Genomic DNA, 19,721 nt, shown 5'->3' with positions numbered 1-19,721 from the left:
ATATTATTTTTATAGTTATTTTTTTTTAATGATTACGTTTTTTTAGTTTATTTGAAAAATGAAAAATCTATCTAAATGTTAATAAGTCCGTTAATGTTTATTTTTTAATTAATAATTAAAAAATTTTTTTTTTTTAAGGATTTAGTGTTAGTTTTCGTTAACAATAATAACCCTGCCACATATAAATCTTTACTGACCACAATAACTGTTTGGTTGAAACAGAGCAAATAGGTAAATATTAAGAGATATTACTGATATGTTATTATGGCCCTGCTCTTCTGACTGCGTGATGCTTTTCATATTCTTACTCTTGATCGGTTTGTCTTTCAGGGCGCTGTTTGACCATGTTGGTGATTTGGAGCAGGAGTTGAGTTTCAAGAAGGATGATATTCTCTACGTGGACGACACGATGCCGGGGGGGAATCTGGGCTACTGGTTGGCATGGCAACTGGACGAGAACGCACGGAAGCTGGTGCGCGGACACGTGCCCAGCAAGTGCATGTACGTCTGTCTATATGTAATCATCACTGCTTTTGTTTCATAAGTAAACAGAAAGAATGTGTTCCTTGTCAGGCTGTTTAAAATGCGATGCACATGATATAATAGCATGTAGTGTCGACAAAACTATCAATTTTTTGATACATATCAATACTGAAATATCTGAAATGAAACATACATGTGTTTATAGCGCTCAATAATGCTCACACCACCCTATTTTGGGTAAAAATAGGAAACATAATACTTCTCTCTATAGAAATGTGAAGTAAACAGATGAAAATCCTTCAGTTTTTTCTCCAGTGTACAGGAGTTTTTTTTTTCTTAGTGGATTCATAAGAGGCTCATATTTCATATTAAAGGCATGGACTGATTTTGCATACCTCCTGACAAAAATTAAGAAGTTGCTGTCACAGATTTTTTTCATAATAATATAATAAAACCTTTTCTAATGATTTATAGTTTTAGGCGTCCTCCGTAGTTTTCCGTAAAATACAAATTTTCTGTAAAATAATAATAATAAATATTCTAATTATATTTATACTTAAATGCTCTTTTTTTGTATGAAATGGTATTATTACCATAGCCATATTTTTTGTTTATTTTGTTTAATATTTTTGCATACCTCCTGACAAAAATTAAGAAATTACTGTCACAGATTTTTATGATAATATAGTATTTATAATAAAACATTTTCTAATAATTTGTATGTTAACAAGTCTCTCTGTAGTTTTCCATAAAATAAAATAAAATAATAATAATGATTATTTATTTTTGTTAGTTTTTTGTAATATATATATATATATTATAATTGCAGATTATAATTATTATGATCATTATTATTACACACAAAATATATTTTGTGTGTAATAATAATGATCATAATATAATAACCAATTGATATATTGATGTATGATATATATATATATATATATATATATATATATATGTATGTGTGTTATTTATTTATTTTTTCAATTCCCATGGAATCGAAAATGGTATTGACTATCAGTAGTTTTCAAGGTATCGTATCTAGGTTAGAAATTGCAGTATCGTGACAGCACTAATAGCATGCATGTATCTTTTTTTTTAAAAATTGTTATTATGCAAACAGATATACAATTTACCGGTGACAAATCAAATACAAAATAACCCAGGTCAACAAAACATACATGGTGTGTGTGTGTGTGTGTGTGTGAGTGAGTGTGTGAGTGTGTGAGTGAGTGAGGGGTGGAAGTATATAAACAAAGGAACAGTACAACAAAAGTACAACAGACATAACAATAGTAGAAAACCGTAATAGTACTAGTAACGATGACATGCATGTATCTTAAGAGTATGTTGTTTGTGTCAAGTCAAGTCACCTTTATTTATATAGCGCTTTTAACAATACAGATTGTGACAAAGCAACTGAACAGCATTAATTAGGAAAATAGTGTCAATAATGCAAAATGACAATAGTAAACACTCATTTTTCAGTTAAAGACAGTTCATCATTGAATTCAGTGATGTCAACATCCAGCTCAGTTTAAATAATATCTTTGCAATTATGTCATCGATATCGCCGGAAATGAAGTGTCCCCAACTAAGCAAGTTAGTTTGTGTGTGTGCAGGATAGATCAAGAATCCCAGCGGCGGTACAGCGTCATGGACGACAGCGGTTCCGGTAAAACGCTCTCAGCCGCAGCGCGCCGATCCTTCTTCCGCCGTAAACTCAAACACAAACGCAGCAGCTCCAAAGACGGCCGTGACGCTCCGGCGGCAGACGCCGTCAGCACAGACTCCATGCCCTTCATGGACGGTGAGAAACGACACGCGTGTAGAGAGTAAACCGTCACGTTCGCCCTCAGCGTGCCTCATATCCTCTGTGTTTGTTCAGACTGTCTGAGCCCGGCGTATCAGCGCGTGCAGAAAGTGGAATCGACCAATCGCAGGCCGGTGCTGATACTGGGGCCCCTCATCGAGCCAATCAAAGACATGCTGCTCAGAGAGGCTCCTGGGAAATACTGCCGCTGTTTAGCTGGTGAGACCTACTGACATTTAATGGAGTTTAAAGCATTCAGAACAGCTGTACGATGATGGGTTTTCAGTTTTGGCTTGTTACGACTGCAGGATAATAAAAAGATGATGTTGAATTATTTCTCACTCACTCTTCGTGTTGTTCAGAGGGGATGAAGGCGGCTCAGCAGGCCATCGAGCGAGGCGTCAAAGACTGTCTCTTCATCGATTACAAGCGCCGGAGCGGCCACTTCGATGTGACGACGGTGGCATCCATTAAAGAAATCACAGAGAAGGTGCGAGCCACGTCAGACTCTTGCTGTCCCAAACACTTGACTGAATTATTTTCAGTTTGAAGAGAATACATTTACAGATATCTGAACCGATGTCATGAATACGTGTTACGTTTTGCTTAAAGACAACAAAAATCTAAAATTTTAGAACCATTTGAAAATTAGCATGATGAGAATCACAAAACACCCAAAATGAAAACAGCAGGACACGTTAAGATGGAGAAATCTGGGTTGAAAGTGGCTTATTGTCATTTACATACATTTATTCATTTGTCAGACACTTTTTATGCAAAGCAACTAACAAATGACGAAATTTAGCATGAAATTGTCATGAAAATAATGTATCAATGGCCAAGAATTGTAGTGGTTCCTCTTTATGTAGAACATAAGTAAATAAATATTATTATAACTTTATTTACTATTTTTTATATATTAAGAAAGCACCCCTACAACTTCTGAAAGTGAACGATATGTATTTTACTCGAGCATTACATAAAAATGTCATTTTAACATGAGTTTAGGAACTGAATAATAAAAAGGAAAAATAAAACACTGCTTAGTATTTACTCTCTGAATTAAATATGCACTGATTCTTATTTAAACTACAGAAGTTATTTAGGTAAGAGCAGCGAGTGATTTTCTCTTTGTCTTTTGTTCATGGCCCCAAATATTGCAAGCTGTAGCGATATGCATATTGCGATATGTACATTTGCGATATTTTGATAATTTCGATATATTGCACAGCCCTAATATATATATATATATATGTGTGTATTTATTTTCTGTTATTTTTGTTTTGTGGTGAAAAGTAACCTGTACATGATTTTATGAGATTTATATGCATCTGGAAAGCATATTATTCATTTATCAGATACTTTTTACGTAAAACAACTAACAAAAGAGGACATTTGTCAGGAAATTGTCCTTAAAATAATGTTTCAATGCTGAAAAGTCTTTAATCGTTCTAAAATAATTTTCATTATCTTATGTAAAACATACAATAATTTTATAATAATATTATTAATGTAATTAATAATGTATCTATTATTATAAAAATTTATTATTATTATTATTATTATAACCAAATAATAATACATAATATGTTTTTTTTTTATTTTGGGATGAAATTTTGACATTTTCATGAGATTCACATTTATTTGTATAATACTCCAGAAGTCGTCTCATTCTTCAGCTGTGCTGAGGTCATGCTGTCGCTCTCTTTCTCAGGACTGTCATTGTCTGCTGGACATTGCACCTCATGCTATCGAGCGCCTGCACGTCGTCAACATTTACCCCATCATCATATTCATACGATACAGAAACGCTAAGCAGATTAAGTGAGTGACGTCTGCCTTTGGATGTTTGCATAAACAAGTGCTCATTTACTGTATGCCTCATATTGTTTTTTTTCTCTGATTATTTTGTCTTTCGCTTTCTCTCATCATTGCATCTTTAGATTGCATGCAAAGCAATGTCTGAGGTTTTGTAGAATTATTCTTTATTATGAATCAGTCAGAAAGACTCGATTTGAATCAGTCTAATGACTCGCTCCGCTAGAGCCACTCTGAGTCAGTGAATCAGTGAATTTGATTACTGCAAATGAGGCCAGAAATGAACATTTAGCTGTGCAGTTAATTAGCAGTAGCTGTGTCTGTACTGAGTCTGTGTTTAATTCACTCAGGGAGCAGAAAGACCCCGTGTATCTGCGAGACAAAGTGTCACAAAAACATTCCAAAGAGCAGTTTGAGTCTGCGCAGAGGATCGAACAAGACTACAGCAAATACTTCACAGGTCTGAGACGCGCACACGCATGCGTTTACACGATTACGCACACGACGGCGTGCTTGTGAGTGATTTGTGATGCTGTTCTGTTGCAGGCGTCGTCCAGGCCGGCGGTCTGTCCAACATATGCACTCAGATCATGGCCATCGTGGACCAGGAGCAGAACAAAGTGCTTTGGATTCCTGATGGAAGCATGTGAAGAACCACACACATCCTTCAAAACACACTGCTGAAAATGATTTTCTTACTTAGTATTTTTTGTCATTTTTCATGATATCTAAAGATTCTTAAATTACGTTTAAGGAAACAGACTTAAGGTATTAAGTCTTGTTTTCTGAAGAATTCAAAATTCTTTCAGTGGGATAAGAAAAATAATCAATTTGTGAACAATTTTTTTTAAAAACAATAGTTCATTAAAAAATGAATTTGCTGAAGATGTGCTCACCCTCAGGTCATCCCAGATCAGGATGAGTTTGTTTCTTCATCAGGTCTGTAGAAATGTAGCATTGCATCAGTGTCTCAGCAATGGATGCTCTGCAGTGAATGGGTGCCGTCAGAATGAGAGTCTTTGTTTCAGCTTTTGTCTTCTCCAGATGTTAACTGATGGACTGGAGTGCTGTGGATTATTGTGATGTTTTTATCAGCTGTTTGGACTCTCATTCTGACGGCACCCATTCACTGCAGAGCATCCATTGCTGAGACACTGATGCAATCACATCGCAACTATTCCTTTAAGAAGGTTAAGATATTCATACAAGACAAAAATACTGAGTAAGAAAATCATTGTTTTTCAGTGTAATAACACATCGCTACCAATCTCACACTGTTGCAACACTCCTCTGCTGTTAAACTCACTACGACACCACTAGGGCTGGACGCTATATCAGATATTCATGAAATATTAAGTGCTTAATGAGCAGCTATGAATTTCCTAATTGTTTAATATGCTTTTATTTGGTTAAGCTTCATGATTGAGTCAATGAAACGCTGATTCAATGATTGTTTGCATCATCGCTCGGAAATGTCTCTTTGTTGCTTATAAATATAATTTAATGTAAATATTGCTGTTTTTCTTTAGTGATATCGCCCAGCCCTGAACACAAAACTCTCAGGCAATGATCACAACTGTTAGACAGTCGCATGTGACGTGCGCGAGCAGCAATATCCTCCTGTGTTTTCTCTGTGGTAACACTAATTTATGAGGGCTTTCATGTAGTTCTTCGTGTTTACAGAGGTGATGTTTAAGAACCAGCTTACTTGAATGTTTAGCTTCATGTGTCTGTCCCCGTGTGGGTCTGATCCGATCGGTGCATGCTAGTTCGACACAGACGCTCAATTTACGGTTTTCTGAGGTTAAAAATACTGACTGTTAAGTTTGTTTTCGTGTTTAAGGGTTCCTTCACCCCGAAATGAAACTTCTGTCATCATTTATTCAAGCCTGTATTCTGTGGAGCACAAAAGCAGATGTTTAGCAGAACGTTTGAGCTGCTCTTTTCCACACAATGAACGCCGACAGGTTGCCATGCTTCAAAAAGCACCATAAGATAATGTCATTTTGAGGGTTTTTTCTCACTCAGAGTTGTCATGAATGAGAATAAAGTGCATTTTTGATTCGCTGTCATTGCATAGAAAAGAGCAGAGTGAATTTTCTGCAATCTTCGGGTTTGAAAAGACATGCAAACATTTTTCATTTTTGAGTGAACTATTCCTTTAAGCTTTAATGTAGCAGTTTCCTGATCTCATTGTCTTTTAAGTGTACTTGTTATTATTTAAATGAACGATGCAATAATCTGCTGCATGATAATTTTCCTATATGCTCTGTCTGTTTAATTTTTAACTCTAATTTAAATGTCTTTTGTAGTCGAGTCTTAGGCAGAGCTGAATGCTTATTCGTTCTTATTACTACATCTTAAAAGCTCCTCTTGTTTTCAGAAACAAACGTGCCAAATGCTTCCTTCCGCTTTGCCTGTATTTTGCACTCATTTGGATGGAAAGATAGATCTGCTTTATTAATCCCAGACGGGAGAATGAGTAATCCTCGTTCAGGAATAGTTAGTTAATCCTCTCTAGTGAAAGCTTTGGTACTACACTAGTCTTTCGGCTTACTTTACAGAAGGATGTTCACTGTGACATCACTTCCTGTTCTGGCCTACTGTATGTTGACCAATGAAAGGAGTTGTCTGGTTTAGCTTCATCAACAAAGATTGAAACTCTCTCAAGTCACGTAATGTTCTTCCACTCCTGCCAATAATGACGCTGATGTTGAATTGGTGCAGATGCTCCGTTTGTAGCTGGAAAAAAAACACAGTTCCAATTAAAATTCTGTTTTCCATTATGTTTTATAATAATATAACACCCTGGTACTGTCACATTAAACACAAAAATATGATTTTGTAATTGTTACATTAATAAATGTAATAAAATTAAACATGACTTAGCGTTGTACTGTCTAAACATTTATACTTTCAGCAGAATAATTGTCTTTTTTCCATCTGCATGTATTGAGTCTGTATGTTTGCAGTTTATGGTGAATTAATGGAAACCTTGGAGCAATAAGGAAAGTACAAGTCTCAAAAATTCTATACATTTCTATAAACCTCATTTAATGTAATGTGTGGTGTGTCCTAGAGCTCGTGTGGAAAATATGATGATGCAGTTCCTGTGAGGAGTCACCAGATGGCGTCATTTCCTCCTTCAGCCTCATCCCCATAACCAGGATTATGTAAACATCAGGTGAAATATTATTACTTGATGAGCTGTTATTCAGCGGAAAATATCATATGGCAAACGGAAGAATATTTGTTATCATAAAAAAGGAAAAACAAGCTCATGTTGATCCCAAATGTGGTTTAGAGCAGCTTTTATTTCTCTTGCAAAAATGTCAGTGATGCACATTTAGGTTAAAAATAAACTTATTTGAAGCCATAGAAAAAAATATATAGTTTTCCACTTAGTAAGCTTCTGTAACTTTGCATCCTTGTGCAGATGTATTTATGTAATTTGTAAATGTCCCTAGAAGTCTGGAGTGCTTGGATTCAGATGGAAAGGCCTTTCAGTGACATGCACATCAAATCTGGAATATAAAGCATTTAGGCTACATGTTAAGAAAAATACGATGCATGTACATCTGGTGGTGCACAATAATTGAGCCATTCGTGTCCACGATGAGGTTTAAAAACATGGCCATAAATGTAATGAGCCTTTCAGACATTTACTATGGTAACCACAGTGTCCTCGAAAATACCAGAGTGTGAATGATGGTTTTACTGTGTTATCATACACATCAACAAAAGTCTAGGAAGTGTGATTTATTTTTACATCTCAGAATGTGAACTCATCAAGGACTAGTGAGTGAATTTTGAAGTTGATTTTTAATTGTCAGCACCATAAATTAATAAAAAACATCTGTAGAAATAGCAGCAGTAATATATATATATATTTATATACAGACATTAAGAAATGTATATAAAGACATTTTGTAACAGCAACATTTTAAACTAAAAACTCAAAAATAACATCAAGTTCAATTTTTATTTTATAACTGGCTAAAAGCACCGAACTGTTGCCATGCAACTTGAAAACGTGCTTCAAAACGTTTTAAATATTTGATCCTATTTTAAGTCCACCTAACATAATTCACAACCCAATGAAAAATGATGACATTTTTTTCTCCGAGCTGTAGTTACCACGACAGATTTGTGTCAGATAAACGCGATTGATGGATGTTTTGGCTGTCGGCGGGGTTTGGAGACGTTCTGACGGGCATCAGACTGACTGACTCCGCCCTCCGGCACCTGTGCATCTGCCCTGGACGCGCCGCGGAGAACGCAGCTGAACGCAACACGTTAGTGAACGACAGAGAGCGCACGGAAGATCCGCGCCGGGGGTCAGGCGGGCATGTTTTCCATCGTGGCACATACCCAGAGTACGAGCTCGTTTAAAGACGCGACGACGCCTTTCCAGTAAGTGTTTGCGTGCGTTCTGAGTACCGCGCGTCACCGGTTGCGCGGAGAACCGAGCAGCGGCCGAGAGCGCAGAGCGCAGCGGGAGGAGAGTGCACACACGCCGGGCTCTACGCCCTGCCAAACATGGCTGATCGTCGTCGGGTGCGGGGCGCTGCCGGGATCTCCAGAAAGACGCTCGATGCTCCCCATTGAAGAAGCAGAAGATGATGATGGTGATGAGAAGCTGCTCTCCACAATAATGACCTATCAACTAGCGGCTCCGTCCTCGGTTCGGAACATGGATGTGATCATCCCCTACACCAGTGATGTACCCTGTGACCCCAGAGGCCAGAGGATGTGGTGGGCTTTCCTCGCCTCCTCCATGGTCACTTTCTTCGGGGGTCTCTTCATCATCCTGTTGTGGAGGACCCTTAAGTACCTGTGGATGGTGTGCTGCCACTGCAAGGGTAAAAAGAAGGTAAAACGCCCCAGTGACACCTGCTTTTAGGTCAGAAGTTTTGCAGATGTTCTCATGATCTTAAAAACCTGTGATCTGAAGACAAATGTGTTTGTAGACGCATGCAGACATGAATTACTTCACAAAATGCAATGATGAGCGCTCATGTTCCTCCTTCAGCTTTGAAACCAGCTCATGAAGTTGGTAGATGAATGTCGGGAGTGACAAAGCAGCTGAAATATGAGTTTTCATTTGTGACACTACATCCTATTGATGTTTTCGTCATGCAAACGTGGAAAAGTGAAGAATGAGTGCATGTGTCCATACTTTTGGGTGGTAGGCCTAATATATGACACATTTTCTCTGATCTGCTTTTTTTCCCCCTAGTAGTTCAGCTGATCGAGGTCATGTTTGATTCCAGCACAAAGGCTACTGTTAGAATATAAGCTCTGGGAATTGCTCTGGATTGAAGTGTGCCAAGTGTCAATGTAAATGTAGTTTTGCTCAGCTCTAAAATGTTTATTCTTATGGATCAGAAATGATTCATTAATGTGCAATGTCCCTGTTAACTAAAATACAATTTGTGAGTGCTTTGAGTCGAGTATCGCTCGGTTCTCTACTGAAGTCATGGAAATAGTTCAGAAAGTACAAGAGGAACTTTGAATCTTTACTTGCCTGATAATTGAAGCCTGAAATGAGTGTTTTACTAATAAAATATGAAACATGTCGCTTTAGATGAAGCATCTACCAAACGTACGGAATGAAAAAGTCTTCAAATTATTAGAAACGACAATGTAGTTGTTTGTTGTTCTAAATAGTTGCTAGACCATTGCTAAGGAGTTCAAGATGGTTGCTAGGCAGTTGCTAAGGTGTTCAAGGTGGTTGACGAGTTCTAAGTGGTTGCTAGGCAGTCACTAAAGTGTTCTAAATGGTTGCTAAGTTGTTCTAAGTGGTTGCTAGGCAGTTGCAAAGGTGTTCTAGGTGGTTGATGAGTTCTAAGTGGTTACTAGGCAGTCGCTAACGTATTCTATGTGGTTGCTAGGCAGTTGCTAAAGAGTTCTAAATGGTGCTTAGGTAGTTCTATATGGTTACTAGAAAGTCGCTAAGGCATGCCAAGTGGTTTCTAGCCGATTGCTAAAGTGTTCTAAATGGTTGCTAAGTTGTTCTAAGTGGTTGCTAGGCAGTTGCTAATGTGTTCTAAGTGATTGTTGAAGTGTGCCAAGTGTCAATGTAAATGTAGTTTTGCTCAGCTCTAAAATGTTTATTCTTATGGATCAGAAATGATTAATTAATGTGCAATGTCCCTGTTAACTAAAATACAATTTGTGAGTGCTTTGAGTCGAGTATCGCTCGGTTCTCTACTGAAGTCATGGAAATAGTTCAGAAAGTACAAGAGGAACTTTGAATCTTTACTTGCCTGAAATGAGTGTTTTACTAATAAAATATGAAACATGTCGCTTTAGATGAAGCATCTACCAAACGTACGGAATGAAAAAGTCTTCAAATTATTAGAAACGACAATGTAGTTGTTTGTTGTTCTAAATAGTTGCTAGACCATTGCTAAGGAGTTCAAGATGGTTGCTAGGCAGTTGCTAAGGTGTTCAAGGTGGTTGACGAGTTCTAAGTGGTTGCTAGGCAGTCACTAAAGTGTTCTAAATGGTTGCTAAGTTGTTCTAAGTGGTTGCTAGGCAGTCACTAAAGTGTTCTAAATGGTTGCTAAGTTGTTCTAAGTGGTTGCTAGGCAGTTGCAAAGGTGTTCTAGGTGGTTGATGAGTTCTAAGTGGTTACTAGGCAGTCGCTAACGTATTCTATGTGGTTGCTAGGCAGTTGCTAAAGAGTTCTAAATGGTGCTTATAGGCAGTCACTAAAGTGTTCTAAATGGTTGCTAAGTTGTTCTAAGAGGTTACTAGGCAGTCGCTAACGTATTCTATGTGGTTGCTAGGCAGTTGCTAAAGAGTTCTAAATGGTGCTTAGGCAGTTCTATATGGTTACTAGAAAGTCGCTAAGGCATGCCAAGTGGTTGCTAGGCAGTCACTAAAGTGTTCTAAATGGTTGCTAAGTTGTTCTAAGTGGTTGCTAGGCAGTTGCAAAGGTGTTCTAGGTGGTTGATGAGTTCTAAGAAAGGTGTTCTAGGTGGTTGATGAGTTCTAAGTGGTTACTAGGCAGTCGCTAACGTATTCTATGTGGTTGCTAGGCAGTTGCTAAAGAGTTCTAAATGGTGCTTAGGTAGTTCTATATGGTTACTAGAAAGTCGCTAAGGCATGCCAAGTGGTTTCTAGCCGATTGCTAAAGTGTTCTAAATGGTTGCTAAGTTGTTCTAAGTGGTTGCTAGGCAGTTGCTAATGTGTTCTAAGTGATTGCTTAAGTATTTATTCTAAATGGTTACTAGTCAGTTGCTAAGGTGTTCTTGGTGGTTGCTAGGCAGTTGCTAATGTGTTCTAAGTGATTGCTTAAGTATTTATTCTAAATGGTTACTAGTCAGTTGCTAAGGTGTTCTTGGTGGTTGCTAGGCAGTTGCTAAAGTGTTCTAAATGGTTGCTAAGGTGTTCTAGGTGGTTGCTAGGCAATTGCTAAGGTGAGGTTGTTATGGTAATGCTGGATAGGGTTTGCTCTTGTAGAAGATTTTAAACAGCTGTAAATAAGAGATCAAATCAACACGAAACGCTGTTCAGAACCATTTTACGGCCCTAATGTGAAGTGAAAATGGTAATATGGCAAAAAATTGACTGGATACATGACAGGCGGTAAAAAAAAAATATATATATATATAAAATACACAATATTGTCAGTTTTTTTTGTTTCGCCAACAAAAATAGTTTCAAGCAAAGCGTCTCATTTGTGTTTTGAACTTTCGATCCTGAAAGAATCTGTTTTTGAACAAATCATTTGAGTCAGTGATTCAGTGATCCATTCATAAAAACAGTCACTTGCTTCGTTTCTAAATGAATCGGCCGTTTTGAATGAATCGTTTAAATGAATGATTCAATGAATCAATGACCTGCCGTGGTGGTTTTAGTGTCGTATTTATTTATCCAAGACAGGCCTAAACCAGCCAAAGTACAGCACAAAAACAGTCAGCAAAATATTGTCACAGAAAATATAATTTTTTGTCAATATTGCGCACCTCTACTGTCTACACAATTGAAGGCTAATGAGGGATTTTTAAACGTTGTACATTTACACCTGTATCTGTGTGAATGCTGTTGGTTTGACAGGAGTACAGCTGTCTGTTCTGTTAGCAGAGACGTACGAGAGCATCGCTTGCGTCTTTTCCCCGTGTTTGACATGGAGCCAGTGGTCAGGAATAGGCTGAGTTTTCACTGCCATTGTGTAGTCTGCCCACACACACACACACACACCACCACATACACCACCACAGCTGTTGCTTTCATTACAGGCCTGTCAAACATAGTTGTGTTCATTCTGCCAGACGTTTCAGGAAGCCTTTTTCTCCCATTCCCGACCTCAGCGGCAAACACACCGCTCTGATTGAACTTGCTGATTTAAGATCAATGTCAAATCAATATAGGCTTATTTTCTTAATACATGTTCCTGCTCTGATTGAGCGTGATTCAGCTGTGACTGTCCTGAACTGTGATGTCAAATACAATAGATGAGTTTATTTCATGCTGAACCAGACATGTAAACATAACGCTTTATTGCAATATAGATGAATGGCATATATGTATTATGCCAATATAGATTATTGGCATATATATGTTTATATTTGAAATATTTATACAATTTTCTTTTGCATTTGCTTCCCCAAAATTCCCCAATACATTTTGTAATATATTTGTGTTTAGTGGTTCATTTTATTTATGTAAAATAAAGCTACTATTTTAAATATTTCTATTAATTTCGAGGTTATATATGAGCCGTACATATTTTCACCCATTTACATGCACACGTCTACTGTTCTTAAAGTAATAGTTCACCCAAAAATAATCATTCTGTAATTGTAACTTACCTTCATGTTGTTTAAACTCTAAACTCCTGTTTCTCCCTGTATTTAGACATGATCAAATACTAGTTTTAGATTTTTTGTTTAAAAGTTGAGTCATCTGGCTCAACTAACTAAACCGTAATCTCAAACACAGCAATTGATCTGAAAAGTTCATTTTCACAGATATGTTATCAAAGCCTTTCACATCAGAATAAAGATGGAGATTATTAATGTTGAGATATGATAGCTTGTGTTGATATTTTGTTGTTTTTAAGCAAACTAGCCAGAAAGCATGAAGAATATGTTATAAAGAGCTTGAGAAAGAAATAAAAAAGCCACTCGTGCATAAGGCCTTTTTCTCCCATTCCCGACCTCAGCGGCAAACACACCGCTCTGATTGAACTTGCTGATTTAAGATCAATGTCAAATCAATATAGGCTTATTTTCTTAATACATGTTCCTGCTCTGATTGAGCATGATTCAGCTGTGACTGTCCTGAACTGTGATGTCAAATACAATAGATGAGTTTATTTCATGCTGAACCAGACATGTAAACATAACGCTTTATTGCAATATAGATGAATGGCATATATATATGTATTATGCAATATAGATTATTGGCATATATGTTTATATTTGAAATATTTATACAATTTTCTTATGCATTTGCTTCCCCAAAATTCCCCAATACATTTTGTAATATATTTGTGTTTAGTGGTTCATTTTATTTATGTAAACTAAAGCTACTATTTTAAATATTTCTATTAATTTCGAGGTTATATATGAGCCGTACATTTTTTCACCCGTTTACATGCACACTTCCACTGTTCTTAAAGTAATAGTTCACCCAAAAATAATCATTCTGTAATTGTAACTTACCTTCATGTTGTTTAAACTCTAAACTCCTGTTTCTCTTGATGAATAATTAGCAAGCTTTGATGGCAATTAAAATAGTAGCTACCCACACAAACGTGTGTATATATTTTCAGTGTATTTTTGAAAACAATATTTGCCTCTAAATTATACATAATTTATTTCAGTATAACATAAAATATCAGAAAAAAACATTTTATATAATTTTTTAATTAATGCAGTATTTAAAATGAAAATAGAGTAACTGCGCAATCCCTGGTTGCTGAGAAAAGTGTTTTCAGACAGTATTACATACTTTTATTAGGTTTTGCATTTGGATGTGTATTTAGACATAATCAAATACTAGTTTTAGATTTTTTTGTTTAAAAGTTGTTGAGTCATCTGGCGCAACTAACTAAACCGTAATCTCGAACACAGCAATTGATCTGAAAAGTTCATTTTCACAGATATGTTATCAAAGCCTTTCACATCAGAATAAAGATGGAGATTATTAATGTTGAGATATGATAGCTTGTGTTGATATTTTGTTGTTTTTAAGCAAACTAGCCAGAAAGCATGAAGAATATGTTATAAAGAGCTTGAGAAAGAAATAAAAAAGCCACTCGTGCATAAATGACATGCAACTAGTGGTGTGCAATATCATATCTCTGTATTTTGGGGATTTTTGATAATGATAATTAAACAATATTTTGCAGAGTGTGTTTTTGTGCTGGTTTTAGTCCAGTCGTGAATAAATAAATATGACACTAAGACCACCAGTAGGTGGCAGAAAGTCCCTGACTTAAGTAATTAATTCAAACGATTCATTCAAAACGGCTGATTCATTTTGAAACGAATCAAGCGACTGTCTTTAGAACCGGATCATTGAATCATTGAAAGACTTGTTTAAAAACAGATTCTTTCAGGATCGAAACACAAATGAGACTCTCTGTAGTCTCTCTGTAATAGTGTGGTTTGAGTTACTTTATTTCTTTCCTGAACCATGGACAATAGAATAGAATAGAATAGAACAAACTGGTGTTACACTTGACATTCTGTCCCCCTCACGTCTGCTCCTGGTTGCTATAGCTGCTTTTGTGTTCCACAGAAGTAAGAAAGTCGAACAGAATTGTAATGACATGAGGGTTAGTAAATTATGACAGAGTGTTCAGTTTTTTTTTGGGTGAGCTGTCCATTTATTACAGGATTTTGTCATTTTTAGGGCATATATTCCTTTTGCAGTGATTTACAGCTGGCCGATCCGTTAACTGAAGCTCTCGATCTGTCCATCTCCTCTCACTTTCTCTGTTTTCATACATGCATCTTCCTCATTCAAACTGCGTGTCACTCTCCTATAGTGTGCGTGAATCAGATGCTTGTTGCTAAGCAACAGGCGGCATATTCATTATCGAGCTGGGAAATATCCCCTTATGTAATTGTGCTTTTCTAGAGACCACACACACACACACACACACACTCACCTGTCAGAGTGTGTGATCAGTGTTTTATTCACCACAAACGCATTTACATGCAGAATCTACAGGCGACTCGCACACAATCTGAGCCAGAAATAGAAATCCAGTCTGATCTCCTTCAGATGGGTTTGATAATGTTCATACTCGGATGTTGTTTCACAGGATTCTGCTGTTTGTTAATTCGTTTTTCTCACACATAATTAAAGCGTGTATACACATAAATGAGCGCAAACACAGAATTCTGTTCTAAATCCTAGTGAGCTGCCTACATAGTCAGCTAACTTCTCGAAGTTATCTCTTCTGCTCACCAAGGCTGCGTTTATTTGATTAAAAATACAGTAAAAACAGTAAAAAATGTGGAATATTATTGCAATTTAAAATAGCTGTTTTCTATGTGAATATATAGTAAAATGTAATTTATTTCTGTGATCAAAGCTGTATTTTCAGCATCATTACTCCAGTCTTCAGTGTCACATGATCTTCAGAAATCAGTATAATATTCTGATTTGCTGCCCAATATTTTTTTGTGTAAACTGTGATACATTTTATTTCTCAGGATTCACAGATTTTTCAACATTGATAATAATCAGAAATGTTTCTTGAGCAGCAAATCAGCATCTTAGAATGATTTCTGAAGATCATGTGACACTGAAGACTGGAGGAATGATGCTGAAAATACAGTTTTGATCACAGAAATAAATTAAATTTGACAATATATTCACATAGAAAACAGTTATTTTAAATTGTAGTAATATTTCACATTTGAACAGTTTTCACAGCATTTTTTTTATCAAATAAATGCAGCCTTGGTGAGCAGAAGAGACTTCTTTCAAAAACATTAAATTACTCCAAACCTTTAACACAGGCACACAACACACAGCTTTGACACTCGGTACACAGGCAGCAACTCTTTGTGTTATACAGTGGCCCAATTTTTGTCATGTTGTCTTAGATTAATCATTCTCACTGTTCTTGTAGCAGTGCAAGTGTGTAAACAGGCAGATAAGATCTGTGTGTGTGTGTGTGTCGCCAGCCACTGAGCAGCAGGTCGTCTCAGACACTCACATGGACAAACAAAGGCCGTCTGTTCACAGACACATTAACCATGACGCTGTCCCAGAGTTCAGTGATTGAGTTGCAGATGTCAGCCATCGTCACTCATCAAGAGTTCAGATCACGAGGAAACGTTCCATTCTTCTTTTGATTTAGGGGTTCAGTGTGCGGTAAAAATCACTCCAAACTGAGTGTTTACTGAAACCCGCAAGTCATCTGAAACTGAATGTACATAAACTCACGTCTGATTCATGAACGTATAGTTATTCTGAATTAATCACTTACATTGTTCACAAAATGACTGGTTTGTGAATCATTCAGAGTGGCAAAACTTTAGTTTGGTATTGTTAAAAGTGAACTATTTTTAGGTTTTGAGTCACCATGTTTTTGTGACCTGGTTTAAACAGTAATAACCCGGGTTCAGCAGAAGCGGTTGACACATGAGCATGGTGTTTTATGTGTCACAGTGAAGCAGTGAGGAGGAATGAAGCAGGAGAGATGCTGTTATTCCTGAAGAGCAGAGAGTGAATGAAGAGAGTGAGAGTGTGCTGAAGATCTATCTATCTATCTATCTATTAGGGGTGTGACGAGACACTTATCCCACGAGATGAGACGAGACACGGGACTGGGTTCACGAGAACGAGACGAGATTTTTAGACTTTTTTTTAAAGAAATACTCGATTAAATATATAGGGAAAAATAGTATTTTATTCTTATTAATTAAAATCATGAAACTTATAAATTTTCACATCAATTTATTAAAAGTTTAACAAAAATTACATGTTTAGGGCCCTATGAAATGTTTTATTTTTTCTCACCATGTTATTTGTATTTTTTATTGTTACCAAATTCTGTGTTTTAGCATGTCTAATTATTTGAATGCATAAAACAACTTAATTTATGAATTTTTTTCCACCTCAGAAATTCTGTATTGTATACTTACATTTTTTTCTGGTTATCAAATGAAAGCATAAAACATTCATTTAATTTATCATTTATCTTTTAATTATTGAAAATTAAGCAAACAAGATTTTTTGGCAAACAAAGGGGATTTACTATTAAAATTAAAACATGGAAGAAATGTTTTTTGTGATTATAGTGCTTTTAGTGAGTGTGTGTGTGTGTGTTTTTAGCGTGTGAGTGTATGTGTGTGTGTGTGTTTGTTTTTTTTAGCATGTGAGTGAGTGTGTTTTTTAGCATGTGAGTGAGTGTGTTTTTTAGCATGTGAGTGAGTGTGTTTTTTAGCATGTGAGTGAGTGTGTTTTTTAGCATGTGAGTGAGTGTGTTTTTTAGCATGTGAGTGAGTGTGTTTTTTAGCATGTGAGTGAGTGTGTTTTTTAGCATGTGAGTGAGTGTGTTTTTTAGCATGTGAGTGAGTGTGTTTTTTAGCATGTGAGTGTGTGTGTTTTTTAGCATGTGAGCGTGTGTGTTTTTTAGCATGTGAGTGAGTGTGTTTTTTAGCATGTGAGTGTGTGTGTTTTTTAGCATGTGAGCGTGTGTGTTTTTTAGCATGTGAGTGAGTGTGTTTTTTAGCATGTGAGTGTGTGTGTTTTTTAGCATGTGAGCGTGTGTGTTTTTTAGCATGTGAGTGAGTGTGTTTTTTAGCATGTGAGTGTGTGTGTTTTTTAGCATGTGAGCGTGTGTGTTTTTTAGCATGTGAGTGAGTGTGTCGCTGTCCCAGAGTTCAGTGATTGAGTTGCAGATGTCAGCCATCGTCACTCATCAAGAGTTCAGATCACGAGGAAACGTTCCATTCTTCTTTTGATTTAGGGGTTCAGTGTGCGGTAAAAATCACTCCAAACTGAGTGTTTACTGAAACCCGCAAGTCATCTGAAACTGAACGTACATAAACTCACGTCTGATTCATGAACGTATAGTTATTCTGAATTAATCACTTACATTGTTCACAAAATGACTGGTTTGTGAATCATTCAGAGTGGCAAAACTTTAGTTTGGTATTGTTAAAAGTGAACTATTTTTAGGTTTTGAGTCACCATGTTTTTGTGACCTGGTTTAAACAGTAATAACCCGGGTTCAGCAGAAGCGGTTGACACATGAGCATGGTGTTTTATGTGTCACAGTGAAGCAGTGAGGAGGAATGAAGCAGGAGAGATGCTGTTATTCCTGAAGAGCAGAGAGTGAATGAAGAGAGTGAGAGTGTGCTGAAGATCTATCTATCTATCTATCTATTAGGGGTGTGACGAGACACTTATCCCACGAGATGAGACGAGACACGGGACTGGGTTCACGAGAACGAGACGAGATTTTTAGACTTTTTTTTAAAGAAATACTCGATTAAATATATAGGGAAAAATAGTATTTTATTCTTATTAATTAAAATCATGAAACTTATAAATTTTCACATCAATTTATTAAAAGTTTAACAAAAATTACATGTTTAGGGCCCTATGAAATGTTTTATTTTTTCTCACCATGTTATTTGTATTTTTTATTGTTACCAAATTCTGTGTTTTAGCATGTCTAATTATTTGAATGCATAAAACAACTTAATTTATGAATTTTTTTCCACCTCAGAAATTCTGTATTGTATACTTACATTTTTTTCTGGTTATCAAATGAAAGCATAAAACATTCATTTAATTTATCATTTATCTTTTAATTATTGAAAATTAAGCAAACAAGATTTTTTGGCAAACAAAGGGGATTTACTATTAAAATTAAAACATGGAAGAAATGTTTTTTGTGATTATAGTGCTTTTAGTGAGTGTGTGTGTGTGTGTTTTTAGCGTGTGAGTGTATGTGTGTGTGTGTGTTTGTTTTTTTTAGCATGTGAGTGAGTGTGTTTTTTAGCATGTGAGTGAGTGTGTTTTTTAGCATGTGAGTGAGTGTGTTTTTTAGCATGTGAGTGTGTGTGTTTTTTAGCATGTGAGCGTGTGTGTTTTTTAGCATGTGAGTGAGTGTGTTTTTTAGCATGTGTGTGTGTGTGTGTTTGTTTTTTTTAGCATGTGAGTGAGTGTGTTTTTTAGCATGTGAGTGAGTGTGTTTTTTAGCATGTGAGTGAGTGTGTTTTTTAGCATGTGAGTGAGTGTGTTTTTTAGCATGTGAGTGTGTGTGTTTTTTAGCATGTGAGCGTGTGTGTTTTTTAGCATGTGAGTGAGTGTGTTTTTTAGCATGTGAGTGTGTGTGTTTTTTAGCATGTGAGCGTGTGTGTTTTTTAGCATGTGAGTGAGTGTGTTTTTAGCATGTGAGTGTGTGTGTGTTTTTAGCATGTGAGTGAGTGTGTGTTTAGCATGTGAGTGTGTGTGTGTTTTTAGCATGTGAGTGAGTGTGTGTTTAGCATGTGAGTGTGTGTGTGTTTTTAGCATGTGAGTGAGTGTGTGTGTGTTTTTGAGCATTGTGAGTGTGTGTGTGTGTGTGTGTGTGTGTGAGTGAGTGTGTGTTTTTAGCATGTGAGTGAGTGTGTGT

At 36.5% G+C, this 19,721-nt stretch overlaps 2 protein-coding genes across 2 annotated transcripts in view; both read left to right on the top strand.

Annotated features, from left to right (window-relative positions):
• The window catches only part of LOC107597764 (disks large homolog 5-like), a 50,204-nt gene extending 45,252 nt beyond the window's left edge, over positions 1-4,952 (top strand). The window contains exons 31-37 of the mRNA XM_016288944.1: positions 331-501; positions 2,109-2,296; positions 2,375-2,518; positions 2,662-2,789; positions 4,014-4,123; positions 4,468-4,577; positions 4,664-4,952. Coding sequence (XP_016144430.1) covers positions 331-501; positions 2,109-2,296; positions 2,375-2,518; positions 2,662-2,789; positions 4,014-4,123; positions 4,468-4,577; positions 4,664-4,767 — 955 coding nt within the window. The 3' untranslated portion in view covers positions 4,768-4,952. The remainder of the gene's footprint in view (positions 1-330; positions 502-2,108; positions 2,297-2,374; positions 2,519-2,661; positions 2,790-4,013; positions 4,124-4,467; positions 4,578-4,663) is intronic.
• Positions 4,953-8,356: 3,404 nt separating this feature from the next.
• The window catches only part of LOC107597763 (calcium-activated potassium channel subunit alpha-1-like), a 93,804-nt gene continuing 82,439 nt past the window's right edge, over positions 8,357-19,721 (top strand). Inside the window, exon 1 of the mRNA XM_016288943.1 lies at positions 8,357-8,990. Within this exon, the coding sequence (XP_016144429.1) occupies positions 8,712-8,990 (279 nt within the window). The 5' untranslated portion in view covers positions 8,357-8,711. The remainder of the gene's footprint in view (positions 8,991-19,721) is intronic.

Source organism: Sinocyclocheilus grahami, unplaced genomic scaffold, assembly GCF_001515645.1.
Source record: "Sinocyclocheilus grahami isolate Dianchi unplaced genomic scaffold, SAMN03320097.WGS_v1.1 scaffold236.1, whole genome shotgun sequence".
Taxonomy (NCBI): Eukaryota; Metazoa; Chordata; class Actinopteri; order Cypriniformes; family Cyprinidae; genus Sinocyclocheilus; species Sinocyclocheilus grahami.
Note: the sequence above shows the minus strand (reverse complement) of the source record. Positions and strands in the feature narration are given on the sequence as shown.